The sequence below is a fragment of the Fistularia commersonii genome, chromosome 17, assembly GCF_037954325.1.
Source record: "Fistularia commersonii isolate RoL2024-O1a breed Wild chromosome 17, RoL_Fcom_v1.0, whole genome shotgun sequence".
Taxonomy (NCBI): Eukaryota; Metazoa; Chordata; class Actinopteri; order Syngnathiformes; family Fistulariidae; genus Fistularia; species Fistularia commersonii.
The window spans coordinates 12316716-12338711 of NC_141300.1; the positions used below are offsets into that span (position 1 = coordinate 12316716).

A 21996-nucleotide genomic window follows, 5' to 3' on the forward strand; every position below is an offset into this window, starting at 1 on the left:
ACTATTGTATACGGTGTCCAGAGCGTGACCCCGGACCCAGCCACCCCGAGCGTCCGGGGTGAAAGGTCGCGCACAGACAGAGACACGGACATGGTTCTCAGTCTCCTTCGCGAGACCTCGAGTCCAACCGTCGGGGGTCTCGACGGATCTCGCCGTAAGAATTCCGCCTGGGTTCTGATACGGTTGCTGCTGTGAGTTCCTGCCCGCATGGTCTTCCTGTGTCACGCCCACTTTTTACAAGAATGCGTGTCCCTCCGGGGGAAACGCACGTGACCTGCAGAAGGTGAGAAAGTGGTGAGTCGATGTTAATGTCACCCCGGGGAACTCAGCACGTTATTGTGAATGGCTTCCTCCGGTCTGGGCTGCTACTTTGAAGGTTTATTGAGGAAAGCCGTAAATCTTTCCACCACTAAGGAACAGTAATCATCGGTGTTATTCAAAACCCAACGTCAGCCGGTAACAGTATTTTCGTATATTAGATCTGATAAAACCCAATCATAAAAACACGCACATCCAAGAGCCGCACGTTGAATGTTTTATTCCATGAAAGCATGTTATAAATTGCCAGAAGATCAACACTAAATTCATAGGCGATGCAACAAGCTGGGGCGGCGCCGTGGTTTGCGGGAGACCCTACATTATCTGGACATCTGGACGAGACAGTGATGAACGGCGTGAATGAAAGAATGAATAGTTTGGAAGAAAGGGAATGATTTCATATATAACATGTGAACATGAGGGTGAATAATTTGTCTCATTTTGACATTGAATAAGTGAGTGAATGGTTGTGAAGGACAAGGTGAATGGTTTTATGTGTCTGAGTTGTTGAGGATGAGAGAATAAACAGTTGCATGTCTCCGTTGGACGTCTGAATGAGATGGTAAATAACTGTATGTTGTCTATATGACGTCTGAATGAGAGGGTGAATATTTGCATGTCATGCAATTTACGTCAACAGAGTAAAAAAATTATAAACCTGCTTCCTGTTTTAGGTTATCATTCTCTCCATTCATAAAGTTAACAATTGATTCACCTTATCTTGCGTGTTTGCTTTTAACTGAGCAATGAAAGTGAAAGCATTCAAACTTTTCCATTAAAAAGACTTTCCAGGTGCTCTGTCGGTGTTTGTACGTTGAATCAGAAGGAAACGACGACTTTTTAAAATGATGGCAAAAATTCATAAGAGTTCTCATTTCAAGTATATTTATTTGAAAAAGAGGGTTTTCAAAGACAAACACAAAGCCTCCGTGTTTACCGATTCAAACCGCTATGTGATCATTATGTCGATCCATTGGTTTGTAACTCAAAAATAATCCAAAAACATTTTGTGCATCACATTCAGAAAAGACAAAGTACATTCCTAAAACACTTTCAGGTTTTTCCCCTCTGCAGGTACAGAATCTTATCTTATCTTATTCAAATCATTAGTTGAACTCGCCGTGCAAAGGTCAATCATATTCTCTCAAATTACAACAAATAAAACGCAAGCTGGTCGGTGATTGTGACTGCCTGTTAAGATACACACCGTTTGAATATCCGACAAAGGGTTTGGCCTTTGTTTGTAAATTCGTGACATTTTGAATATTTCACAACAATATGGAGGAAATACCATCAAATACAATTCATGCAAAAGTAGCATGAGCTTGAAATACGTGTAATACAACTGAAAATAAAGTGCTTAGTTTCTCAGTGGGTGGAACGGCCGCTGTTTGCAGCGCTGTGTCCTTCAGAGGTCGCGTCGATGCCTCCTCCGACGTAACAATGACCCCCTAATGGCTGTGCCATCCTTTCGTGAATGTGTGAGCGAGTTGCCAACTTGTAAAGCCCCTTGTAAATGAATGAATATGCGTGGTGATGGGTGGTGGGTGGGGCAACTCGGAGGTGTAAAGTCTCAGAAGAGTCCCGCGGGATATATTTATTGCATTGAATTCACTGCTAATCTACTACCGCTTCCAACGCGACACTTTGACTCTTACACAGCCGGGAGATTTATTTTTCATATTTATTTTAATGGAGCATCGCTCTCATTCTCTTAATATATATACATATGTATGAGACAAAAGGCACATTAAACAACAGGACGAAAGGAAAAGAAAACCAAATAGTTCATAGGAATAAAAGGCCTTGAAGCACATTTATGGAGTGGAATTCGTCATGAAATACTCAAAACTTTAAGGTTTTGCTTGCATGTGTTTGGATTCGAGTGAAATTTCAAATTAACAGTAACAATAGCCATAAGGAAATGTGGAAAACCTTAAAACTCCAAACTGGTCTATTTGGAATTTCAGCAGCAAGAACTTTCCATTGTTCCATACCCCTCGACATATCGTCAAGTTAAGGGACTAAGACCGCGACGGAGCATCTTTACTACTTCCGCTTTCAGTGTGAAAGCCTACCATGGCCGTCGTTCCCGCTCGGTCTTCATTGGAACCCATGTTGCGGATTAAAGGCCTCTCTTATTTTGAAAGTTCCATACCGGAAGTTGCATCTCGCCACGTTTAATGTAAAGCACCGAGTATTTAAAGCCCGCAGCGGACTCGCGGTGGAACATTGTTTCGGTGTGAGCAGCCACGCCGGACCTTATCTCCCCTTCTAGCCGGATTAGGAATTCAACGAAGACAAACAAGGAGTCATTTCACTTATACGTGCCTGGTTAAATTTGTTTAAAAAAAAAAACGACAACAAAAAAAGTAACTTAAAGAGAAAAGTTCCAAAGTTAGCAAACATTTTCTTTCAATTATGAGGCAGCTAGCAAGAGTGTCAAAGTAGGCTGATGCGAGTTTGCTAGCTTAATCGATACCGCGAAGCAGCAGTAGCCGTCGAGGGTTAGCGCGGGGAGGCGGCATGGAGCCCCAGTTGTTGGGCTGCGAGGGGGACAGGCCTACCTTTCGCAGGGCCTACTGGGACTCCAACCTGTTGACCAACCGGGTGCTGGACTCCTTGCTGCGGGTGGAGGACAAGTACCTGCCCGCTCCCAACTACTTCAAGTGCGTCCAGCGGGAGGTGACCCCGTACATGAGGAGGGTCGTGGCCACCTGGATGCTGGAGGTGAGTCCGGGAAGCTAAGGCACCACGAGGGGAAAAGGAGCGAGGAAGGAGGGAGGGAAGGGGGGCTCGGAGGCGATCTGCAAGCAGCCAGCTCACCGGGAAGCTTCGGTGCAGAAACTTCGACAGCTGCGTGTTTTTTTTCCTCTCGCTTTTCTCCAATGCATCCGCTTCAAAGTAAAATTTGGGGAACCCGGTTAATATAGTGATAACGTGTAGGAAACGCCAGCCCCGTGTGGAGGGGAACCCCACGACAGATGGGCTAATGGAGACCAGCATGGAGCTAGAAATGCGCCACCAAACTTTTTGTCTTTGTCTCCGGCGGTGTGTTTCAGGCTTCCCTCTCTGGAAAAGAAAACAAGGGCGACTAGTATCCCTTATTCTATTTCATTAATCTTAGTGTAACGATCGTGCACGTTTCGATTGAACCAAAACAAAGAAATAAAGCCTCAGCAAACGAGTTACTACTATTTGTAATTACACGTATACTGTGTACACTCGTGTAACTTTGCATTGTATGTTACTTTCACGTTTTTGGTTGTAAAACATGAAGCGATGCTCTATGGCTTTGCAGACGTTTTTGTTTTATCTTCATTTTTGACGGTCAGCCCTCCGACCAGCAGCCAGATGGACAGCACTTCTCCTTCTGTGCAGGACAGCAGGGGCTGGCTGATGAACCAAAGTTGTAGTTCTGCAACTTTTTTTTCAGCTTTTAGGAAGGTTTAGGAAGTGTACTTTGTGCACAGTTTGCTACTTTAAAAAAACAGACGATGAATGAGGTGATACCCTATGTCTGCTATTTTATTTGTTCCCTGTTTTAAACGAAACAAACACTCATCTATTATACTAGGCTCTCTGGATTTGTGTTCCTTTTGACCACACACACTCACTTGAATGGATCGGTCCACGATCTTCGGACCAAACTAAATGAGTTTTAAATGTGTCTTAATACCAAAAGGTGCTAATGACACTTTAGAGACTTCTAATACTCTTGGAGAGCCTCTTCAAACTTCAAAACAACAATGGCCGAGCGGCTGCTCTTTTTGGCAAAGATGTTTTGTTATTGTCTGGATACTTGAGCGATCTCGACCGCTCAGCAGTTACTGACAGATGGCCCTTGTGCAGGTGTGTGAAGAGCAGAAGTGCGAAGAGGAGGTGTTTCCTCTGGCCATGAACTACTTAGATCGCTATCTGTCCGTGGAGTCCACCAAGAAGAGCCACCTGCAGTTGCTGGGGGCTGCCTGCATGTTCCTCGCCTCCAAGCTGATGGAGACCATCCCCCTGACTGCAGAGAAGCTCTGCATCTACACAGACAGCTCCATCACACACACCCAGCTGCTGGTGGGTCACCGCGATCGACTTCTGCCTTTATTCACCCAAGATAGCCGACCTCTTTGTAGCATCATTTCTAAGGTTTACTCTTCAGCACCTTCAGAGATTGTCTATCCATAATCATTTTTGCCGGATCCACTGGATCCCATGGGGGGGGGGGGGGGTCATGATGAGCCCACAGATGTCTACCTCGAGTTGCACCACAAAGCCTCCTAAATCCCAAAATGTACACTAGAAGTAGCCGCTGCCATCTTTGTTAATCCTTGCATCTGCTGCTGGGGATCACCCTTGAACCTGTCCTTCTGTCTCCACCCCCCCCCCCCACCCCCCACAACAGCAAATGGAGCTTCTGGTTTTGGACAAGCTCAAGTGGGACCTCGCTTCGGTGACCCCCCTCGACTTCATCGACCACTTCCTATCCCGGCTGCCCGTGAGGTGCGAGAACAAGCCGATCCTCAGGAAGCACGCCCAGACCTTCGTGGCGCTGTGTGCCACTGGTATGTGTCATGCTATCGTGTGTGTGTGCTACTATTTCACAAACCGCTGAATTATTCAGGCCAGCTGCATTATAACTCATACAATCGAAGATAGTGTTGCGCCCCCAGAGTCTGATGCAGTTGGTGATATCTTGCTGGATTCCTGACTTATCAAAATATAAGTGGTTCTGTTTTTAACTAATACAGTTCCAGCAAAGATCTTGTCCTCTGATGGGCCAAAATAGCCGTTAAGTAGCATCCTGTTCATTTGCCAGATGTTGTGTTTCTACCAGAGTGTGTATGCTGGAGGATGAAATGAATGTAGGTTTATTTAGCGTATTGTGACTGTTTTTGTGAAATAGTGTGTTTGAAGGGAACACGTGAATCAGGAAGCAATTTTACTCTTTAGCAATTCAAAACTTGAATTAATAAGCCTGAACCTTTCAGTCAAACAGAGTTAGGGTCACTTAAGGTCGACGACAACGAACGTCTTTTCAGCTGAATGTGCGGAAAAATCGGGTGATTTACATCGACGGGGTTCATATAGTAAAATAAAGCCCCATTAAGAGAGAACATAATGGTTGTGTATCCGAGGGACAGCAAAGCGAGCAATCCGACGATTTCGCCGGGATTAAGATACACCGATCAAAAACTGATCAGATTCATTTGTTGAACTTAAATGGTATTTCTCCCAACACGGTTTGTGTTGATATTAGTAAGACGAGTAATGATTCGTGGAAATAAAGTTAGTTATTTGTTGGATAGTTATAGGATTTAATTGTGGTCTTCAACAGAGTTATAATACTGAAATAAAATATAGATGAGGTCAAATGATGTTGGGTTCCAAGCAGGCGCCTGTATGGGACGTGGTTAGATGACATTTGGTCGGCCGTAGGTTGCAACCCCGTCTAATAGAAGTTTAATGTCAACACAGTGCAGATACTGCGGCAGCGTAAGGAACATCCAGAAATACATTTATACATTTCAGTAAACGGTAAATTATTGAAATGTGGTCCTCCACAGATGTAAAGTTTATAGCCAGCCCTCCGTCCATGGTAGCAGCGGGCAGCATGGTGGCGGCGGTGGAGGGTCTACAGATGAGAATAGCGGGAAGCGACACGATTTCCCAGAAGCTGACGGAGCAGCTGGCTCTCACTATTCGGAGTGACCCGGTGAGTTACTAGCTTCCTCTCATTGACTTCTCTAACGGACGGAGGCGATGAGAGATAACCCGTGCGTTCCCCTCGCCTCCAGGACTGTCTGAGGGCGTGTCAAGAACAAATCGAGTCCCTTCTGGAAACCAGCCTCAGACAGGTGCAACACTCAGCGGCCTTAGAAACCAAGAACACTGGTGAGGAGCAGGATCTCTCGACAACACCCACAGACGTGCAGGACATCAATATCTGAAGGGATTGGATGGGAAACGAAACAAAACAGGAAGAAAAAAAAAAAGCAGTTTGAGCTGCTGAAGTAGATAAAAAAAATCTCAACACAGATGATGATAAAATAATAATAAAAAAAAAAAAATACTCCTTTCCCGACTGCGATGTGCGTTCAAAATGGTTCTCAGATAACTGGACTCGACGCTGCATGGGGCTTCCTACGCCGAAGTCCCACGTTAGCTTGTTGAAAACAGCCTCGACTACCTGAGCAGAAGTGTTGTGCATTAACAAAGCACATCCTTCTTCTTCAAGGGGCGCAAAGTTCACCCCTTCTCACATAAGCTGGTCCCGAGGGACAAGTACTTCACAGGGTAACGACCGCCCCGAGGTGTCATTTAGAAAGACTCGAAAGGTTTGGTTGAAGGCTTGACGAGCGCCATTTACCGAGTGGTCGCTCGCAGCGGTACGGCTCGAAATCCTGCAGAGCTTTTAAGGCTTGCGACCCCCGGCCCGCCCCTTTAAGCGACAAGTAACGGACGATTACACCCGGTATTCTGACGTCTTGTACATAAATCTGATCGAACTGCTTAAAAAAAAAAAACAAAAAAAAAAAACAGAAAAATGTTTTGATGAGAACCGTGTAGTGATTAGTTTACACCACTAGAGGGCAGTGCGACATTTGGGTCGGAGAATTCTTCTGTATCTTGGATCGTCAGTGCAGGTTACAGGCATCCGGCTTCTGACCGGAGCTGCGTCGGAAGCAGGGGGAGCACAGGGAAGGATGGTTTGATAAAATAAAAATAAATACGTCAAAAAAAAAAAAAAAAAAAGTAATGCCCACGGTTGCAAAAGTAGATGTTCGATGTTCCCAGTTGTGTGTTCTCTGGTGACGGTTTGTCCTCGATCCATTTGAAGAAAAGGGGCAAAAGCAAGTCAATGTTGTCGGACGACTGTCGGAGTGCTGCTAACATGTGGCTTAATACTGTATTGTGTTTATGGTATTTATCCTTTTCTGTCATTCAGCTTTAGCAAGAACTGAATTCTTTTCATTTCTGTTCCTGTTGGATTCAGCTGCTCTCCACAGCACACACCTTTTTATTTTTGTTTTGTTCATGGTCGGGGAAGCCACGATTGATTTACTGTAACATGACAATGAATTGATGGAAACTGTTATTTGTTTTTAAGGAATCCTAATAGTCATGCTTCCATAATAATAATAATAATAATAACCTTGGACCGAATGAAACCTCATTTTTGGTGGTTTGTTTGTCAGGCTAGAAATGACATCATTGGAATCCTCTGGAGAAAAGACTGCCATAACCGATGATGTATATCCTATTTATGATTTTTTTTTGTGTGTGTGTGTGTTCCGAATGTCACACAGTTGAACCGATGGACCTTTTTCACAATGTTTATTTTATTTAGGAACGTTCAGCAGGTAAAAATAACAAATACAATAAAAAAAAAAAAATTTAAACCACTCCAGATTGTGTTTTTGCTGAGGTGCCGCCCGGGAAATCACCGACAAATCAGTAAGAGTCGTTGGGGCCGGGTTGTTTTTCAACCCGCCGCCTTCAGGTGAAGGTGCATGTGCGGACAGGTGTCGGCTGATAAATCTTTGGAAGGTGGCCTCCGTGAACCCGCGTTGGATAAACAAACGCGGCACACCTTCGGATGCAGGTGTGAAACCCGGAGGACCTTCCTCAAACCTGACAGGTGTTTGCGCCACCCACGTATGAATTTCCAGCCACGGCGTCGAGATCGTAAAAATAAGGCCGAGTTTATTTCGCCGCACGACCTTCATCGTGTCAAAGTCCTCGGTTTTGCTCCGCCTACGAGTTGAAACCAAAGCAGAGCATTGGATTCAACCGGCTGTGCAACAAATCAAGGAAACGAGTCAGTCAAGAAGAGAGTGAAGACACAGAATCGTTCACTTCCTCATTCACACATCTGGGCAATTTAAGGTGTCCAATGAACCTTTTTTTTTTCCCTGGGAGAGGAACCCAGAGGAAACCCACGCAGACACGCGGAGACTCCACACAGGAAGGAAACCAACCGGGGACCATCTCGCTGCGAGGCACAAGCTCTGAAACCGCCTGGAAATCCATCACGTTCCAGGCCATTTGATTCTGTCAATGGTCGCAATTGTTCTTTGCCAAAAGGCTCAGGTTTTCATTACAGAAAAACAAATCGAAACAAAACATGTGATCCTGGTTGAAGGATCCAAATACGCATGAGGACGACCACATGTCAGGACTGGTCGGAGAAACCGCCGTGGTTGAGATGTTCCCCCCCCCCCGTCCTGCTCTGTGTCTGCTGGTTGATGAAGGTCACAGTGATTGGTTGTTATGTGTGCAGTCGCCGAGGGTGAAGAGAGAATATCCGGTCTTGATTACAGGAAGTGCTCTGGCGTTCTTAAGATAAATGTTATTGAAGGTACACACACACACACACACACACACACCTTCGGGATCTCATCTCGGCACAAGAGATTTTATCATCACCGACTTTCGAAGCCAAGTAATGGAAAAAAAAAATCCTCCGGGGCTGTTTTTCAAGAGAAAAAAGAAATAGTCACAAGTGGATGAAGGCTTTGCAAAGAAATGCATTTTTTTGATGGGCTTATTTAGCAATGAGCAATTGTTTTGCATGTAAAGAAAAGCGTGAACGAAACCAGGAAAGCCGTCCTGGCCACTCGTTCGGTCTCTTTGACCCGACGGGTCAGCAGACGGGGCCGCTGGCCCTCCCGACCAATCCGACCACCCACATCCCAGCCGCTCCAGTCTGCTGTCTGCCTTCTGCAGACTGTCTTTGCTCAGCAAATGGCAAACGCTCGCCATCCGCGGCGCTTTTCAGCTCCCTGGAGCTCCTCCAAGGGGATCGATCCACAAATATGGAGGTGCAGCTGGAAGTTGTTTGGGCCGCCGCCGCGGGACACCCTCGTACGCCTTTGAGTCTGATCTCCTCCCGGCGTGACCGAGGCATCGCTCCAGCCCTTCCGCTCCGGCTCAGTCATTTGGCGAAACAAATGTGCGTCTGCTAGCTAAGTGGGGCCCATCTGCTCGGGTCGTGCTCCTCCCGCATCCACTCTTGGAAGCAAAAAAGTCCTTGAAAGCCTCCCCCCCCCCGATCAGTCTCGCTTTCATCGAGACTGATACTTTCTGCTTTGGAGGGTTGGTTTCGATAACTTCCTTCGCAACGCTTTTTGCCTTTTTTTTCCATCTTTGTCTCTTATTTGCTGTCGCAATGATGACCCTCAGTAGCTTCAAGCAAATTGGTCTCGGAACACACAAGGAGTCGATGGTACGGCCCGTCATTTCCTTCCTAATTCCGGATTCCAGCAATTTCAATGAAAGTTTAGCGCAGATCTATATTGGCTGTACTCTGATTGAAATGAAGCAAAGCGTGAAGCCTCGCTTCTCATCCGCTCTTCATTGGGAATATTCCTTCGTCCGCAAGTTGCCGTCTGTCGGCGGTGGATTCAGAGTTTTAGCGTTTGTGAAGAAACAGATCGTCCTCCCGAGTGTGTGTCAGTGCAAAACCTGCTGAGCGCCGATCCCTGCCAGATCCCCCTGCAGGAGACTTCAACTGGTCTACATGGATCTGAGACCAAGTTCCGTCTTTTTGTAACTGTTGAAGCAGGATTCCGAAATAAGGGTCGGTTTTTGAAAAGCAACACGTGGTTAAACCACAGGTCAAGGCAGATATGATTCGCGTGCCGTCAAATCACAACGCAGGTCTGGACCACCAACTCAGCGTGGGTGGCTAATGCTAATAACCACAGTAGCGCTAACTGCTACATTCTGATAGCTGACATGATACAGTCATAGCTTTAATATTCATGACAGAAATAACAATTGTGGGTATTTGGTGTGAACCTGGCCACCTGAGAACCTGGAATATGGAAGGATATGAGGTTACTACCATGGGATATCCTTAAGCAGAGTAAGCCTGTGGCAGAATTGCTAGGGGCTAGCCAAGCATTAGCGCTGATACGCTAACAGAGAGTGGTTTTCTGCTCTGTAGATCGAGAACAGAATATGTTTACACGGAAGGGGAGCTTAGTAACTAAAATCTCCGGCTCCCGGTCTGCATTTAGAGGCTCCAAGGAGCGCGGAGGTGTTACTCCGCTATCAAATCCTGCTTGCGTATCAGGTTCCACCGGTTCTGTTAAAAGCATCGCATTTCCGCAGCTAAACAAAGTCCTTCTCGCACATTCCAAGTCCCCTGTTATCTGACTCGTGATTTACTCAGCTGCTGCGGTGAAGGGTTTGAATAAGTGTTTCACAGAAGCAACCTCTGTCACCCTATATCACAAATGGTCTCTTTATGTTTGCGGCTGATAAGCGCAGTAGTTATGTCACCGAATGCGTGTCAAACGGCAGTGCGAGGGTGTTCCTTGTCTGGAACGCAGCTATATCGGGTGAGGACACGAATCCCGCACTGAACCGGTATTTCAGCCACGCCGCTCTCGGACACGGTTCCCCATCGGAGTCGGAGAGCCGCCGGGACCCGATCGGCCAACATGACGTCGCAGCTGGGCGGCAATGTTTTAGTGACCGGGACCAACAGGGGCATCGGGCTGGAGCTGGTCCGGCAGCTGGCCGAGAAAACCGGGAAGGACTCCCACATCTTCGCCACCTGCAGGGATCCCGACGGAGACAGTGCGAAGGTGACGCTCATTCACATTCAGCTCAAATGATTCTAAACCTTGGCTGAGCGATAGAAGAGAAACCAAGCGTATCCAAGAGTCAAGTTGCGCCATGTTGTATGCATACTTTGCCGTTGCCCCCGGGGGGCCTCGAGTCATCGACCCGAGTATCAACAGCATGAGGTGAACCTCCGTTGCTAATCCCGCGGCTCGTATCGGTGTATCAGGTTGTCTCGCGTCGCTTCGCAGCGAAGAGCAGAGTCTATTTGCAGGCGTTTACAAGATTGAGCAGGGACGCCAGATCCGCCACTAACAATATTCTTCTTACCCCTCTGCTTCTCCCCAGACCCTGCGAGATGTAGCTGCTCAGTATCCCGGAAAGATCACGATACTCAAACTCGGTAAAGTCTTTTAACTTCACCCCCCCCATGTTCTGTATCGCCAGAACATCCGATACTTGTCGTCCCTCTGAGGGACAAGTCTTTTAACCCGAACCCACCGATGCCGAAGTATCATTTCATCGCGTCATTATGGCTAAAAACTGAAAAACGCTTTTTGTCGTTTTCATATTCTACCCAAGTTGACATTATCCCCGTTATGAAGACCACAGAGATGTTGATTTGAGGAGATTTATTACCAATTAAAAACAGAAAAAGAGAATCAAGATTTTAGCTGACCCTCGCTGGTCCATTAGGGGGTTTACTGTTATTGCCTGTCACAGCTAATGATTAGCCAGCTAGCGGTTTCTACGGATTTCAACAGAAATGATTGTAAGCACTGTAAACATTGTAAGCATGGCACACGCGTTGCAGAAAACCCAATGTGAAAGAACCAAAATGTCTCTTGGACTTTGACATATCTGGTTTTGGGTCCTCCTAAAATGTCCATGCCGCCCTGCAGAAATCTCCGACGAGGCGTCCATCCGCGCTGCGTTCGAAGCTGTGAGCGAGAAAATCTGCGCGGCCGGGCTGAACCTCCTCGTCAACAACGCTGCCATCAACAAGCCGCCGCTGCCGGGCTCGATGGCCGCCACGGGGAAACAGGACATGATGGACGTGTTCGAGACCAACGTGGTCGGACCGTTTCTCCTGGGAAAGGTCGGCGCCGGGTTTCTTTCTCGCATTATACATCTCGGCAAGACTCCGAACTCAGGGTTCTCCAGGTTCACACAGTCCAAACACATGGAGGAGGTTCACTGGAGACCCTACATTGTTCAGAAGTGTAAATGAGAGGATGAACCGTTGCATGTCTCTATACAAAGTGTGAATGAATGAATACATTGTTGTACCGCTCAAGATTTTGTATGAATGGTTTTACGTCGCTTGACGTGCGAATGGGAGGATGAATGGCTGCATGTTTATTTATGATGTGTGAATGTTTTTATGTCTCCAAAGCGGTGTGTGAATGAGTGAAGGCCTGTTTGTTTGTGTGTCTATCCAAGATCCTAGCTCTTGGATAGATATTGAAATGTGCACAGTGTGAAAATGCGTTTCCCTGCACAATGAAATTCTTTTGCCGTCCGCAGTGCTTTTAGATTTGTATTAATAATAAATAATGTGTTCAGGGAGAACTGACCTTTGCACTGCTGCTACTCTCTCATGCCGTCAAACATCAGTTTGTATCTCCGTGCACTTTGCACTTCATACCTGATAGTTTACTGTTTACTGTTTACTGTTTAATATAACAGTGCACTTTACTGCTAATTTGCACTCTATCATTCTCTTTATTATATTGTTAATTTCATGTCGCCCTGGGATTTGCGAGAAATTCCTCCGGACGTCCGCATGCGGAGAAAGTGACAATAAAGCTGACTTTGACTTTAAGTTTGATAAAAATACTGTTATAATCTGTAAGCGGTAAATAACGGTAGCGGAAAACATGCTGTTTTATCATATGTCCCGAGTAGCTGCACAATACTCTTGTGCTCGCTGTCATTAAAACGAACAATATCGTGTTCGACGTGCATTTTCTTTACGGCACGAGGCCTGGACCCGGTTGAGGACCCTGCAGGTTCCATCCAGGTGCTCCGGGTTCCTCGCCTGTTCAGCAGAACCTACGACGCTTTGTATTTGTGTCGCATTCTGCTGAGTTACGTGTGGAAAGTCAACAATTTCTCCTCTCTGTCTATCCAGATATTCCTTCCTCTCCTCCAGAGAGCAGCAGCAGCAGAGGAGGAGTTGCTCGATGCGAACAAAGGTACTGCAAGTTCCTCCCCGGAGAAGAAAACATCAATCAAGGAATACTGTGTAAATACTCCGCAAATATCTCGGTTGGTTGATGTGGAATCAGAACGCCGTCTCTGTGTTTCAGACGGCGAGATGTCCTGCAGGAGGTCGGCCATCATCAACATCTCCACCCTGCTGTCGTCCATCGAGCTGTGCTCAGAGAACTTCCACCAGGCCCAGCTGTTCCCCTACAGGACCAGCAAGGTACCCGGCCAGCGAGACTTTTCGAATAAGAGGTTATTCTAAGGAGACTTGGTGGAGATGACGTGGAAGTTCAGATCTTCTAGCCATGATTTAGTTCTGAAACCGGTAATGTGAGGCGGTGATGAAGATGCCAGGAACGGGAACATCTTCCAGTGCCGACCTCTGGATCACCGATGGGTTGCATGACTTCCCCGGCAGTTTTTTTTGGAGTAGCAGGGATATTGTGAGAGGAAAGGCGGAGGAGATGGAGGTGAGAGCAGCCATGGACACCGAGGAGAAGATAGGAGGCGGCAAGGATGAAGGTCTGGAGGTTCTTCTGTAGGAGGACAGAGAAGATCAGGACAGAGTCCACCAGAGGGACGGCTCATGTTGGACGTTCAAGTTTGGATGTGGTCGGAAAAGGGATGGAGAAGATCTTGGTAGAAGGATGCTGGGGTTGGAGCTGCCAGGCTGATTGGCTGTGGAGACCCCTGAAGGGAGCCGCCTGAAGGAAATGAAAATCAAATTATAAAGAAGGATTTTAAAGTAAAATACCGCTTCCCTGTCAATCAGGGGACACAAATAAACCGATAAGCCAAGCACTCGTAAATTAAAAGTGTGTTGATGCTCGCAGCTTAGAAAATAGGGTTTCAAACAATAACTTCAATTTCTGCTGTCTGAGCCGAGGCTGCGCCTCAGGGTTATTTTTCAGCCAAAGACGAACTGAATAAATGCGCTGACAAAGCGACAGATGAGCTGCGAGGGCGAGATCCCGCCGGGATTTCGCTGTTGGGTCGGTGCGGGAGAGCGAGGAGAGGATGATGCGGGTGCTTCTGGATTGAAAAAAAAAAAAAGAAAGAAATCACTGCAATCAGAGAAACTCCAGATATCTCAAACCCCAGCCGTGCTGTGTGTTTTGGGTTTGGCGGCCAGCGAGCCGCTGACGCTGATTGCGGATGAGTGATTGCAGCAGAGAGACGACAGCTGGCCTTTGCACTGATAGTCAGATCCCTGGACGTGCACGACGGGGCCGGAATGCAGCAAAAGAGAAAACAAAACCAACCCAAACCATTTTTTTCAGGAGCCGAAGCTCCTTTAGAAATGAGGATGAAATCATGAATCAACGCATTAGTGAAGGAACCAAAAGTTCTGTATTCTGCGGAGGAAATCTCAGAGGTGCCGCTTTGTGAGGCGGGACGCTTTGTCTGCAACGCGTTATGGTTTTATGGCCGTTATACAAACCAAAGTAGCCTTCGTAGTCCAGTTTTGAGCCGAAATCATCTTATCTGCCCTCGCCTCAACTCGTCTTCCTCTGCTTGTCCGGGGCGGGCTGGCGTGATGGTCTCCGTGTGTCTGCTCAGGGTTCCTCATGCAGGTTTATTTAAGACACTCTATTGTCAAGACGCGTGAATGATTGTGTGTCTCTATATCAAAATAGCAACGTTTTCATTGTTATTATCATGGATAATGTAATTGTTGTTAGCGAGTCAGACTGTATAAATCAAGTGCATTTCATCCCGTTCCGTTCATTTGCTGTTTGCAATCAGGCAGCGTTGAACATGCTGACTCGCTGCCAGGCTGAGGAGTTCAAGAAAGACAACATACTGGTGGTAGCCATCCACCCCGGCTGGGTTCGCACTGACATGGGTGGTGAAATGGTGAGTTTGCATGAGGTAGGGGAGCAGAGAAGGGTTGATCCACACCATTCCGTGTTGTGATGTGATGCACGTGACCTGCAGCATCCACGGCATGTCGACGAAGCGGTGAAGGTTCACCACCGACGTGGAATCTGGCCCTTAAATCCTACCGATTTCAATAACTAAAGAACGACGCGGCCTAAATCTGACAAAAACTGTGGCTTCTAATGATTTGTGATGTGCAAAATCAATCCGAGAGTTTTTTTAATAACATGAACACCTGGCTCAGCAGATTATTTCTGAATCAAAATGCAAAAAATAATCACATCGGTTGTCGATAACATACTGAGCACACTGCATACATAGTCATAGAATATGACTTAACTGCACTGCACTAAGCACTTTGTACTGTATAATGTTCTTTTGTCCGGTCTTGGTTTACCTTCCTTGCGAAGTAGAAACCGAAATACGGAGCTGAACTCCTGTGTGTGAACGGTCTCACTGTTAAAATGTGTTAAAAAGAATTGACTTCAAAAAGAAATGTTTCATTAACCCAAACTCGCCCTTACAGTCCCACTGTTTGATCCCACAGTACTCATTGTCTCGAGGATGTATAAGGAAAACAGTGAAAATATATTTTTCTGGATGGAAATGGAATGGAAAGTCTTGACCATTGAAAAGTCAATACTTATTTTTTGCATTCAGCTCACATTGTCAAGGGTTCTCAATGTTTACTGGAAAGCCAATGGCCTCACGGTTGTCCGTCTTTTTGTTTGTGACCCTCAGGCTCCTCTGACCACTCAGGACAGTGTCCACGGCATGCTAGCCGTCATGTCGTCGCTCGGCAGGCAAGACACTGGGATGCTCTGCGACTGGGTGGGCGAAAGAATGCCTTGGTAGTCGTCCACAGGCCGCCGTCAAGTTCTGCATAACTCCATAAGAAAATAAAGGAATGCATCGCAATGGGTACATGGGTGCAGTGCCAATGGCTGTTCAGTGTGAAATAAATGACTTTTTATTATTTTACTTTATCTGTTTCCCTTTCTTTTGTTTCTTGCACAGGTTTATATTATGATAGAATATATTGTAGACCTAGAAAAGGCATACGACAGTGTGCCGATAGAGGAACTGTGGTATTGTATGAGGACGTCTAGAGTTAAGACTGGTGCAGGACATGTATGCTTGATGTGAGACAGTGGTGAGGTGTGCTGTAGGTGGGACTGAGAAGTTCAAGGTTGAGGTGGGACTACATCAGGGATCTGTTCTGAGAGCCTTCCTGTTTACAGTGGTGATGGAGAGGCTGACAGATGTGTTGGGACAGGTATCTCCATGGACCGTGATGCTTGCAGATGACGTTGTTATCTGCAGTGTGAGAAGAGAGCAGGTGGAGGAACATCTTGAGAGGTGGCTGTATGCTTTGGAAAGGAGAGGGATGAAGGTTAGCTGCAGCAAGACGGAATTTATGAGTGTGGATGAGAGGGACCCGAGTGGAAACGGCGAGGCGACAGAGAATAGGGTCAGAAGGAGGAGGTTCATTCTCTGTGGCGACCGCTGAGGAGAAAAGACGCAAGGAAAAGAAGACAATGTAACATAGTATAATACAGTACAAATACTGTTTCAGCTTTTTACCCCTGTCATTGTTATATTACATGGGTTTATTGTAAATATATAATAAATAATGTGGTTTTAAATTCCCAAAGGTTTACCTTTAAGTTTGTCAGCAGACAGATTAAAAGTATCTTAAAATAATCATTTTCAATAATCATTTTTTAAAGATTTTTTTTTACTTTCTTATATTCAAAACTGATATAATACTATGTAATATACAGAGCCCCTACATTACCTTGTAATGTAATTTTTTCTTTGCGATGAGACTAAATAATTACCTTTGCTTTGTCGAGCTGTGAGATGTTTTCTTTCTCAGCTAACTTCACCAAAAGTAGCGCTAAGATTTTGTTTTTATTTTTTCAATTTCATATCATATCATTACTTACAGTGGTAAGATTTAGCTTGCGTCCAACGGTTTAAGGAAACAATTTACACCATTTTCAGTCAACAAGTAGAGAAATACGAAGCAGACGCCTTGCTAAATAGCTAGCAAGGACTTTGTAATGAGCTGTGTAATGCTCTCCCCGAGTGTGAACTTATTAAAGTGTGTGCTAGTATCCGCTGCTTTCATTGTAAAGAAGATAACAACATAGGGGGAACTGTTTGCTTTACGTTCTACGTTGATCAAAGGTGTGTTTGTTAAAAACACGCTAATTCCGGTTATTGGTTTTGTTTGGTATTAATGCCTTGATCATGACAATATGCCCCACTTTGCATTTTCAATTCTTAACCCACATGTAACATGCACTTTTCATAGTCTACACTTTATAAAAATCAGGCAAAATGCTATTTTGAAAATTTAGTTGTTTGGGTTATAGCCCATAGGTTTGAGCCTCGATGTCGGTCCAAGTTTTTCATTTGGCCCCAACATTCCCAAAGAGTGTTTGTTTACCATGTATCATCTGGGCACAAAGGTTTTCCGGTATGGTGTTCGAGAACTATTGTGATTGGCCAGAAATCTAAAGTGGGCGTGGTTAATACAAAAACGCGGATGTGTAGCCCCTTCAAAAGATGTACTTTAGCGTTGCCTCGACCAGCGGGTCTATCAAAATATCAAAATCTATTTAACACAAAGTAAGGCGTAGAAATGCCAACACAACTGGATAATACTTCGGAAAGAAGCTCCAGATCATGATGCACAGATGAAAGTGCCGCGAAAGACGGCAATACCTTCGCCACTATCTTGCAAACTCCAAACGTCGTGTAGAAACGGAAAAAAGGGGAGTCTACCCCAGCTCTGTTCACCTCCTTTTGTTTAATGTGAGGATCGCCTCGATCTTCACATTAAACACCGTGAAACCACCACCGGCATAACTTGCCGTCTCCACGCTGTGTCGCCACTGCTCGTTGTGGGTCAGATTCCCACAATGCATAGCACGGGTGACGAATGCGGAAGTGGGCGGGGCTTACGAGGGCCTAGGAGTGTGCCCAAAGCATTGGAAGTCAGCAAAAGCTGAAAGTAAAAATAAAAACATTCACCTAGAATTAGCAAAAAACTTGGAAAGAAACCCAAAAACTAAGGCGGAAATGACATAAAAACTAAACATAACTTGCAAAACTATAAAAATAAGCGTTCAAAAGTAAGCAAAATGCTCTTGCAAGGAAAAAACAACAACAGTTATACTCTCAAAAGTAGCAGAAAATTATTTTAAAATGTGTGGCCATCTTTTTGTACAGCAGCAGCTTATCTTCTACAATGAATTTAAAATCTAAATCAAAATATTCCAGGCCTTAAAGTTACTACTTAAAGCAATACCTTTTTCTGTAAAAAATATTTTCCAATGGTCTAACAAATAGCAAATAACAATATATATTTTTGGATTCTACATATATTTATTTCTTACTCATTTTAGGCAATCTGCTGGTCTCACTACTTGAAAAAAAAAACCAAGTCTAAGCCGTAGAAAATCAAAACAAAATATCCAGCGGATAATTATCGTAATTATCGCTAAAAATTGAAAAATTATGATTAAAAATAAAACATAAATCAAAATAAAAACCAAGTGAAAAATTAAAAACAAACAAAAGTGGATAAAGAAATTAAAAAATATATGTGTGTATAGGTATTATTCTGATAAAGTGAGTGATGGGTTACAAATAGCATTCGCCTGTTGAGTTACATGTCCATAAAGAGACTTCCTGTTGGTTTACGAATGGGGTGCATCGCAAAAATGTGACACACTGAGTCCTCTGCTGTACTGAGACGGGGTCACATTATGAAGAGAAAAGACGCAAAGCAGATTTTAATTTCATTTGTTTGCTCTGAACCTTTTACACGTGTTTTCTCAGAGACATGCCTCATACAAAATAAGCTACACATTATTTTCTCGAGAGAAAAAAAAATAATAGGGGGGGATGAGATGGCACAGAGATCGTCTTTAATAACCGTGGCAACTGTACATGTGTGAGGACGCACTCGTGGTGAGATCAGGATGGACACCGGTGATCATTCGCTCTCTCTCTTGCGCACGCGCTCACACACACACACGCGCACGCACACACACACACACACACATTCACACAGGCTGTCCTGCTGCCATCAGCTGAACTTTCATGATGGTTGTGTGCTCCAGTGGTTTCTTTTTTGTTTTCTTGTTGATGTTTGTTTTGTAAAGTGTGCCTTTTCAGGATGGAGAAGAGCATAGAAGCACGACCACATACAGTCAAACATCAGGAATTTACACATCCATAATAATAATAATTAATAATAATAATAATAATAATAATAATAATGATACAGGGATCAGAAATCAGAGCTGTAGTTATAGGGTATAGCAATGATAATAACAATTCTTGATATTGTCTAAAAACTACACTTATGATTTCATTGTGTCTTTCTTCAAATAAAAAAGAACATATATCTTTATTTATATACTGGAAGTCCTTTTTTTCTTCTTCTTCTCGTGTCTGCTTTCTGGCTTCATAGGTAACTTAAATATTTACAATTCTTATATTACAACTATTGGCCCAGCCCACTGAAGATAAACGTTCTTTTTTTTTTTGTTTGTTTCTCTGTGTAGAATAAAAAGCGCACAAAGGAAGAGGGTATGAGAGGAATGGTCCCAGTGAAAGGCGAGGTAGGGTCTAAGAGGAAGGAAGGTCGGGAGGTTCGGAGGGGGGTGGGGGTTGGTGGTCTCTTGTAGATGTGAGATTGGAGTCCGCGGTGCCACGCGGACCCCCGGACCCCCAGGGTCCAGGGCCGCACTGGTTCTCCGACCCCACAGCTGAAGGATTTCCTGCAGACCCCGAAAGCTCCAGGAGTCTCCAGGTCTTCCCTGCGCTGCTGGGCCTCGCGAGGGTCACCGGCCGCCTCAGCGGGCGGCGTTTAGCGCCTCGCGCTCCGCGTGCGCGTCAGTTTCATCGCTTGTACCCCACTTCCGGACTGCTCTACATCAGCAGCAGCTGTCCCAGCACCATCCTGAACTGCTGTGTGCAGCCCGCCAGCTCCCGCACCCTGTCAGTCATCTCCCTGGCCGGCCCGGGGGACGGGTACTGCAGCGCCGCCGTCTTCGTGCTGATCACGATATCTTTGAGTTTCTCGCAGAGAGTGTTGCTGCTCTGGGCCACGTGGGCCCTCACCTCGGGCGACTTGGCCTGGCGGGACAGCGTGTCGCCGATAAACACCAGCTTGTGCGCGCTGAGGATGACGAACTTGCTGTGCGCCACGAAGATCTTGGGCGGCTGGTTGTTGTTGACGGCGGTGAAGAAGGCGTCAATGGCGTTGGTGACCGTGGTCACGTTCTGTTCGCACTGCTCCTGGTAGAAGAGCAGGAGCTGGTGGTCGGCGTGGCAGAGCTTGGAGGACGAGGGGCCTCCGGAGCCGTTCTGGTGGACCTGGTGGGCCAGCAGGTGGTGAGGAGGCGGGACCCAGCCTGTCATGTCGTTGTTGATTGGTCGGCTCACTTCCTGTTCTAGCCGCTCAAACTGTTTAATCTAAAGGAGGCGGAGGACAGGAAATGGTTAATTACAGCTGGGGACTCATTTACCCTGCAGGTCGATCCACATCCACCCAAATGCAAAGTCATCTAACCATTTTACCTCACCCCTCTTTATTCTATATGCAAGGCATTTCCCTTCCATTGGAAGAAAAGCATTTTCTTTTTAAAATTAAGATATGTGACTGGATTACCAAAACAACAAATAAACAACATTTGTGAAATTTCTCCATAGCTTAATCATAAATGTCAAACTTTCTTTTTTCAATATAAGATATTCAAGACCAAACTTAATTTGTACCGGAATTTGTACTGGAAGATCTATAAATATGAAATAGGACTTTCACCCCGATAACAAATCTGAATATGAGCTCAGCAACTTCACACTTACGTTCATGCTGCCAGTTTCCTAACAAAAACAACCTTGTTTTCAAAGAAACTTACGTGTGCGAATTGCGATTAAAAAACACCCTTGAATAAAAGGCGGATCAAACCCGAGTAACACAGAGGGCACAGCCGGGAACAACAGATTTTAAATAAAATGGATTTTTCTTGAATGTGTAAACAAAGCGCTTCACTTTGAGGGAGAAAAATAAAATAAAGTAGAAAATCCATTTTTCAATTCAAACCCTGAATCAACTCTACTGCCCCCCAGTGGCCGCAAAGCAGCAGTTCTTCATCGAGGTTCAATGACGCTCGAGAGGAATGGAGACGGTGGAGAACAGGTGGAGGAACAAGGTTGGAAGTGTGAGGCGTGGTTATTATGGCTGTGGAGAACCTTGAAACCAAGCATGGCCTGCAGCCTGCAACCCAGATCAAGACGTTCAACAGCTCCAGAATTATTTTCGTATATTTCAGACTATACGTCGCTCCGGATTATAAGTGGCTCCAGCCAAAAATGCATAATAAAGAACGAAAAAAATACATATATAAGTCGCACTGGAGTATAAGTCCCATTTTTTGGGGGAAATTTATTTGATAAAATCCAACACCAAAAATAGACATTTCATCTTGAAAGGCAATTTAAAATAAAAATAGAATGGAGAGCAACAGGCGGAATAAGTATAGCCTAGTATGGCCTTTGTGACGCATAAACAACGAACTGAGAACGTGCCTGGTAGCTAAGTTAACGTAACATATCACGGTAAGAGTTGTTTTTATAAGTTACCGCGAATGTTGAAATGATCAATTTTCATAGGTACAGAAGTCGCTGGTAGCATCTTTATTCGCAACGCACTTCAGCCATGACCCGTCCCCGCTGAATTTTAATTGGTTGGCGTGTGTGTGTGAGACGATTGCTGTTCTATTAAAGACACACACGCAGACACAGACACACACACACACACACATCAGAGCAAGAGAGCTCAATTATTTCACACATTAAGTCACACCCCCAGCCAAACTATGGGAAAAACTGCGACTTATAGTTCGGAAAATACGGTACATCTTCATTCATTTTGATTCTTTAGATAACATCTCCGTTGTCTGCCGGTGGAAAACAAAGTCAACATCACTGGATAAC

General features: G+C 45.3%; 3 protein-coding genes across 5 annotated transcripts in view; 2 read left to right on the forward strand and 1 right to left on the reverse strand.

Annotated features, from left to right (window-relative positions):
* The first annotated feature begins 2541 nt into the window (after nucleotides 1-2541).
* On the forward strand, nucleotides 2542-7715 carry LOC147225210 (G1/S-specific cyclin-D1-like). Its single transcript, XM_086163203.1, has 5 exons — nucleotides 2542-3048; nucleotides 4171-4386; nucleotides 4715-4874; nucleotides 5877-6025; nucleotides 6108-7715. The coding sequence occupies exons 1-5, from the start codon at nucleotides 2845-2847 to the stop codon at nucleotides 6258-6260; spliced, it is 882 nt and encodes a 293-aa protein (XP_086019329.1). The 5' UTR covers nucleotides 2542-2844; the 3' UTR covers nucleotides 6261-7715.
* Nucleotides 7716-10533: 2818 nt separating this feature from the next.
* LOC147225211 (uncharacterized) lies at nucleotides 10534-15957 on the forward strand. Its single transcript, XM_086163304.1, has 7 exons — nucleotides 10534-10907; nucleotides 11233-11287; nucleotides 11787-11983; nucleotides 13019-13082; nucleotides 13197-13315; nucleotides 14842-14952; nucleotides 15718-15957. Exons 1-7 carry the CDS (start codon nucleotides 10761-10763, stop codon nucleotides 15829-15831), a joined length of 807 nt encoding a protein of 268 aa, XP_086019430.1. The 5' UTR covers nucleotides 10534-10760; the 3' UTR covers nucleotides 15832-15957.
* A 3158-nt stretch (nucleotides 15958-19115) lies between these two features.
* bcar1 (BCAR1 scaffold protein, Cas family member) overlaps nucleotides 19116-21996 on the reverse strand; it is a 75763-nt gene continuing 72882 nt past the window's right edge. For all 3 annotated transcript variants that reach the window (XM_086163571.1, XM_086163569.1, XM_086163570.1), the window contains exon 8: nucleotides 19116-20472. In XM_086163571.1, coding sequence (XP_086019697.1) covers nucleotides 19927-20472 — 546 coding nt within the window. In that variant the 3' untranslated portion in view covers nucleotides 19116-19926. The remainder of the gene's footprint in view (nucleotides 20473-21996) is intronic.

Coding starts and splice junctions, on each gene's coding strand:
- LOC147225210 (XM_086163203.1), top strand. CDS start 2,845: ATGGAGCCCCAGTTGTTGGGCTGCGAGGGGGACAGGCCTACCTTTCGC. Junction 3,049..4,170: donor TGGCCACCTGGATGCTGGAG/GTGAGTCCGGGA, acceptor GCCCTTGTGCAG/GTGTGTGAAGAGCAGAAGTG. Junction 4,387..4,714: donor TCACACACACCCAGCTGCTG/GTGGGTCACCGC, acceptor CCCCCACAACAG/CAAATGGAGCTTCTGGTTTT.
- LOC147225211 (XM_086163304.1), top strand. CDS start 10,761: ATGACGTCGCAGCTGGGCGGCAATGTTTTAGTGACCGGGACCAACAGG. Junction 10,908..11,232: donor CCGACGGAGACAGTGCGAAG/GTGACGCTCATT, acceptor GCTTCTCCCCAG/ACCCTGCGAGATGTAGCTGC. Junction 14,953..15,717: donor CTGACATGGGTGGTGAAATG/GTGAGTTTGCAT, acceptor TGTGACCCTCAG/GCTCCTCTGACCACTCAGGA.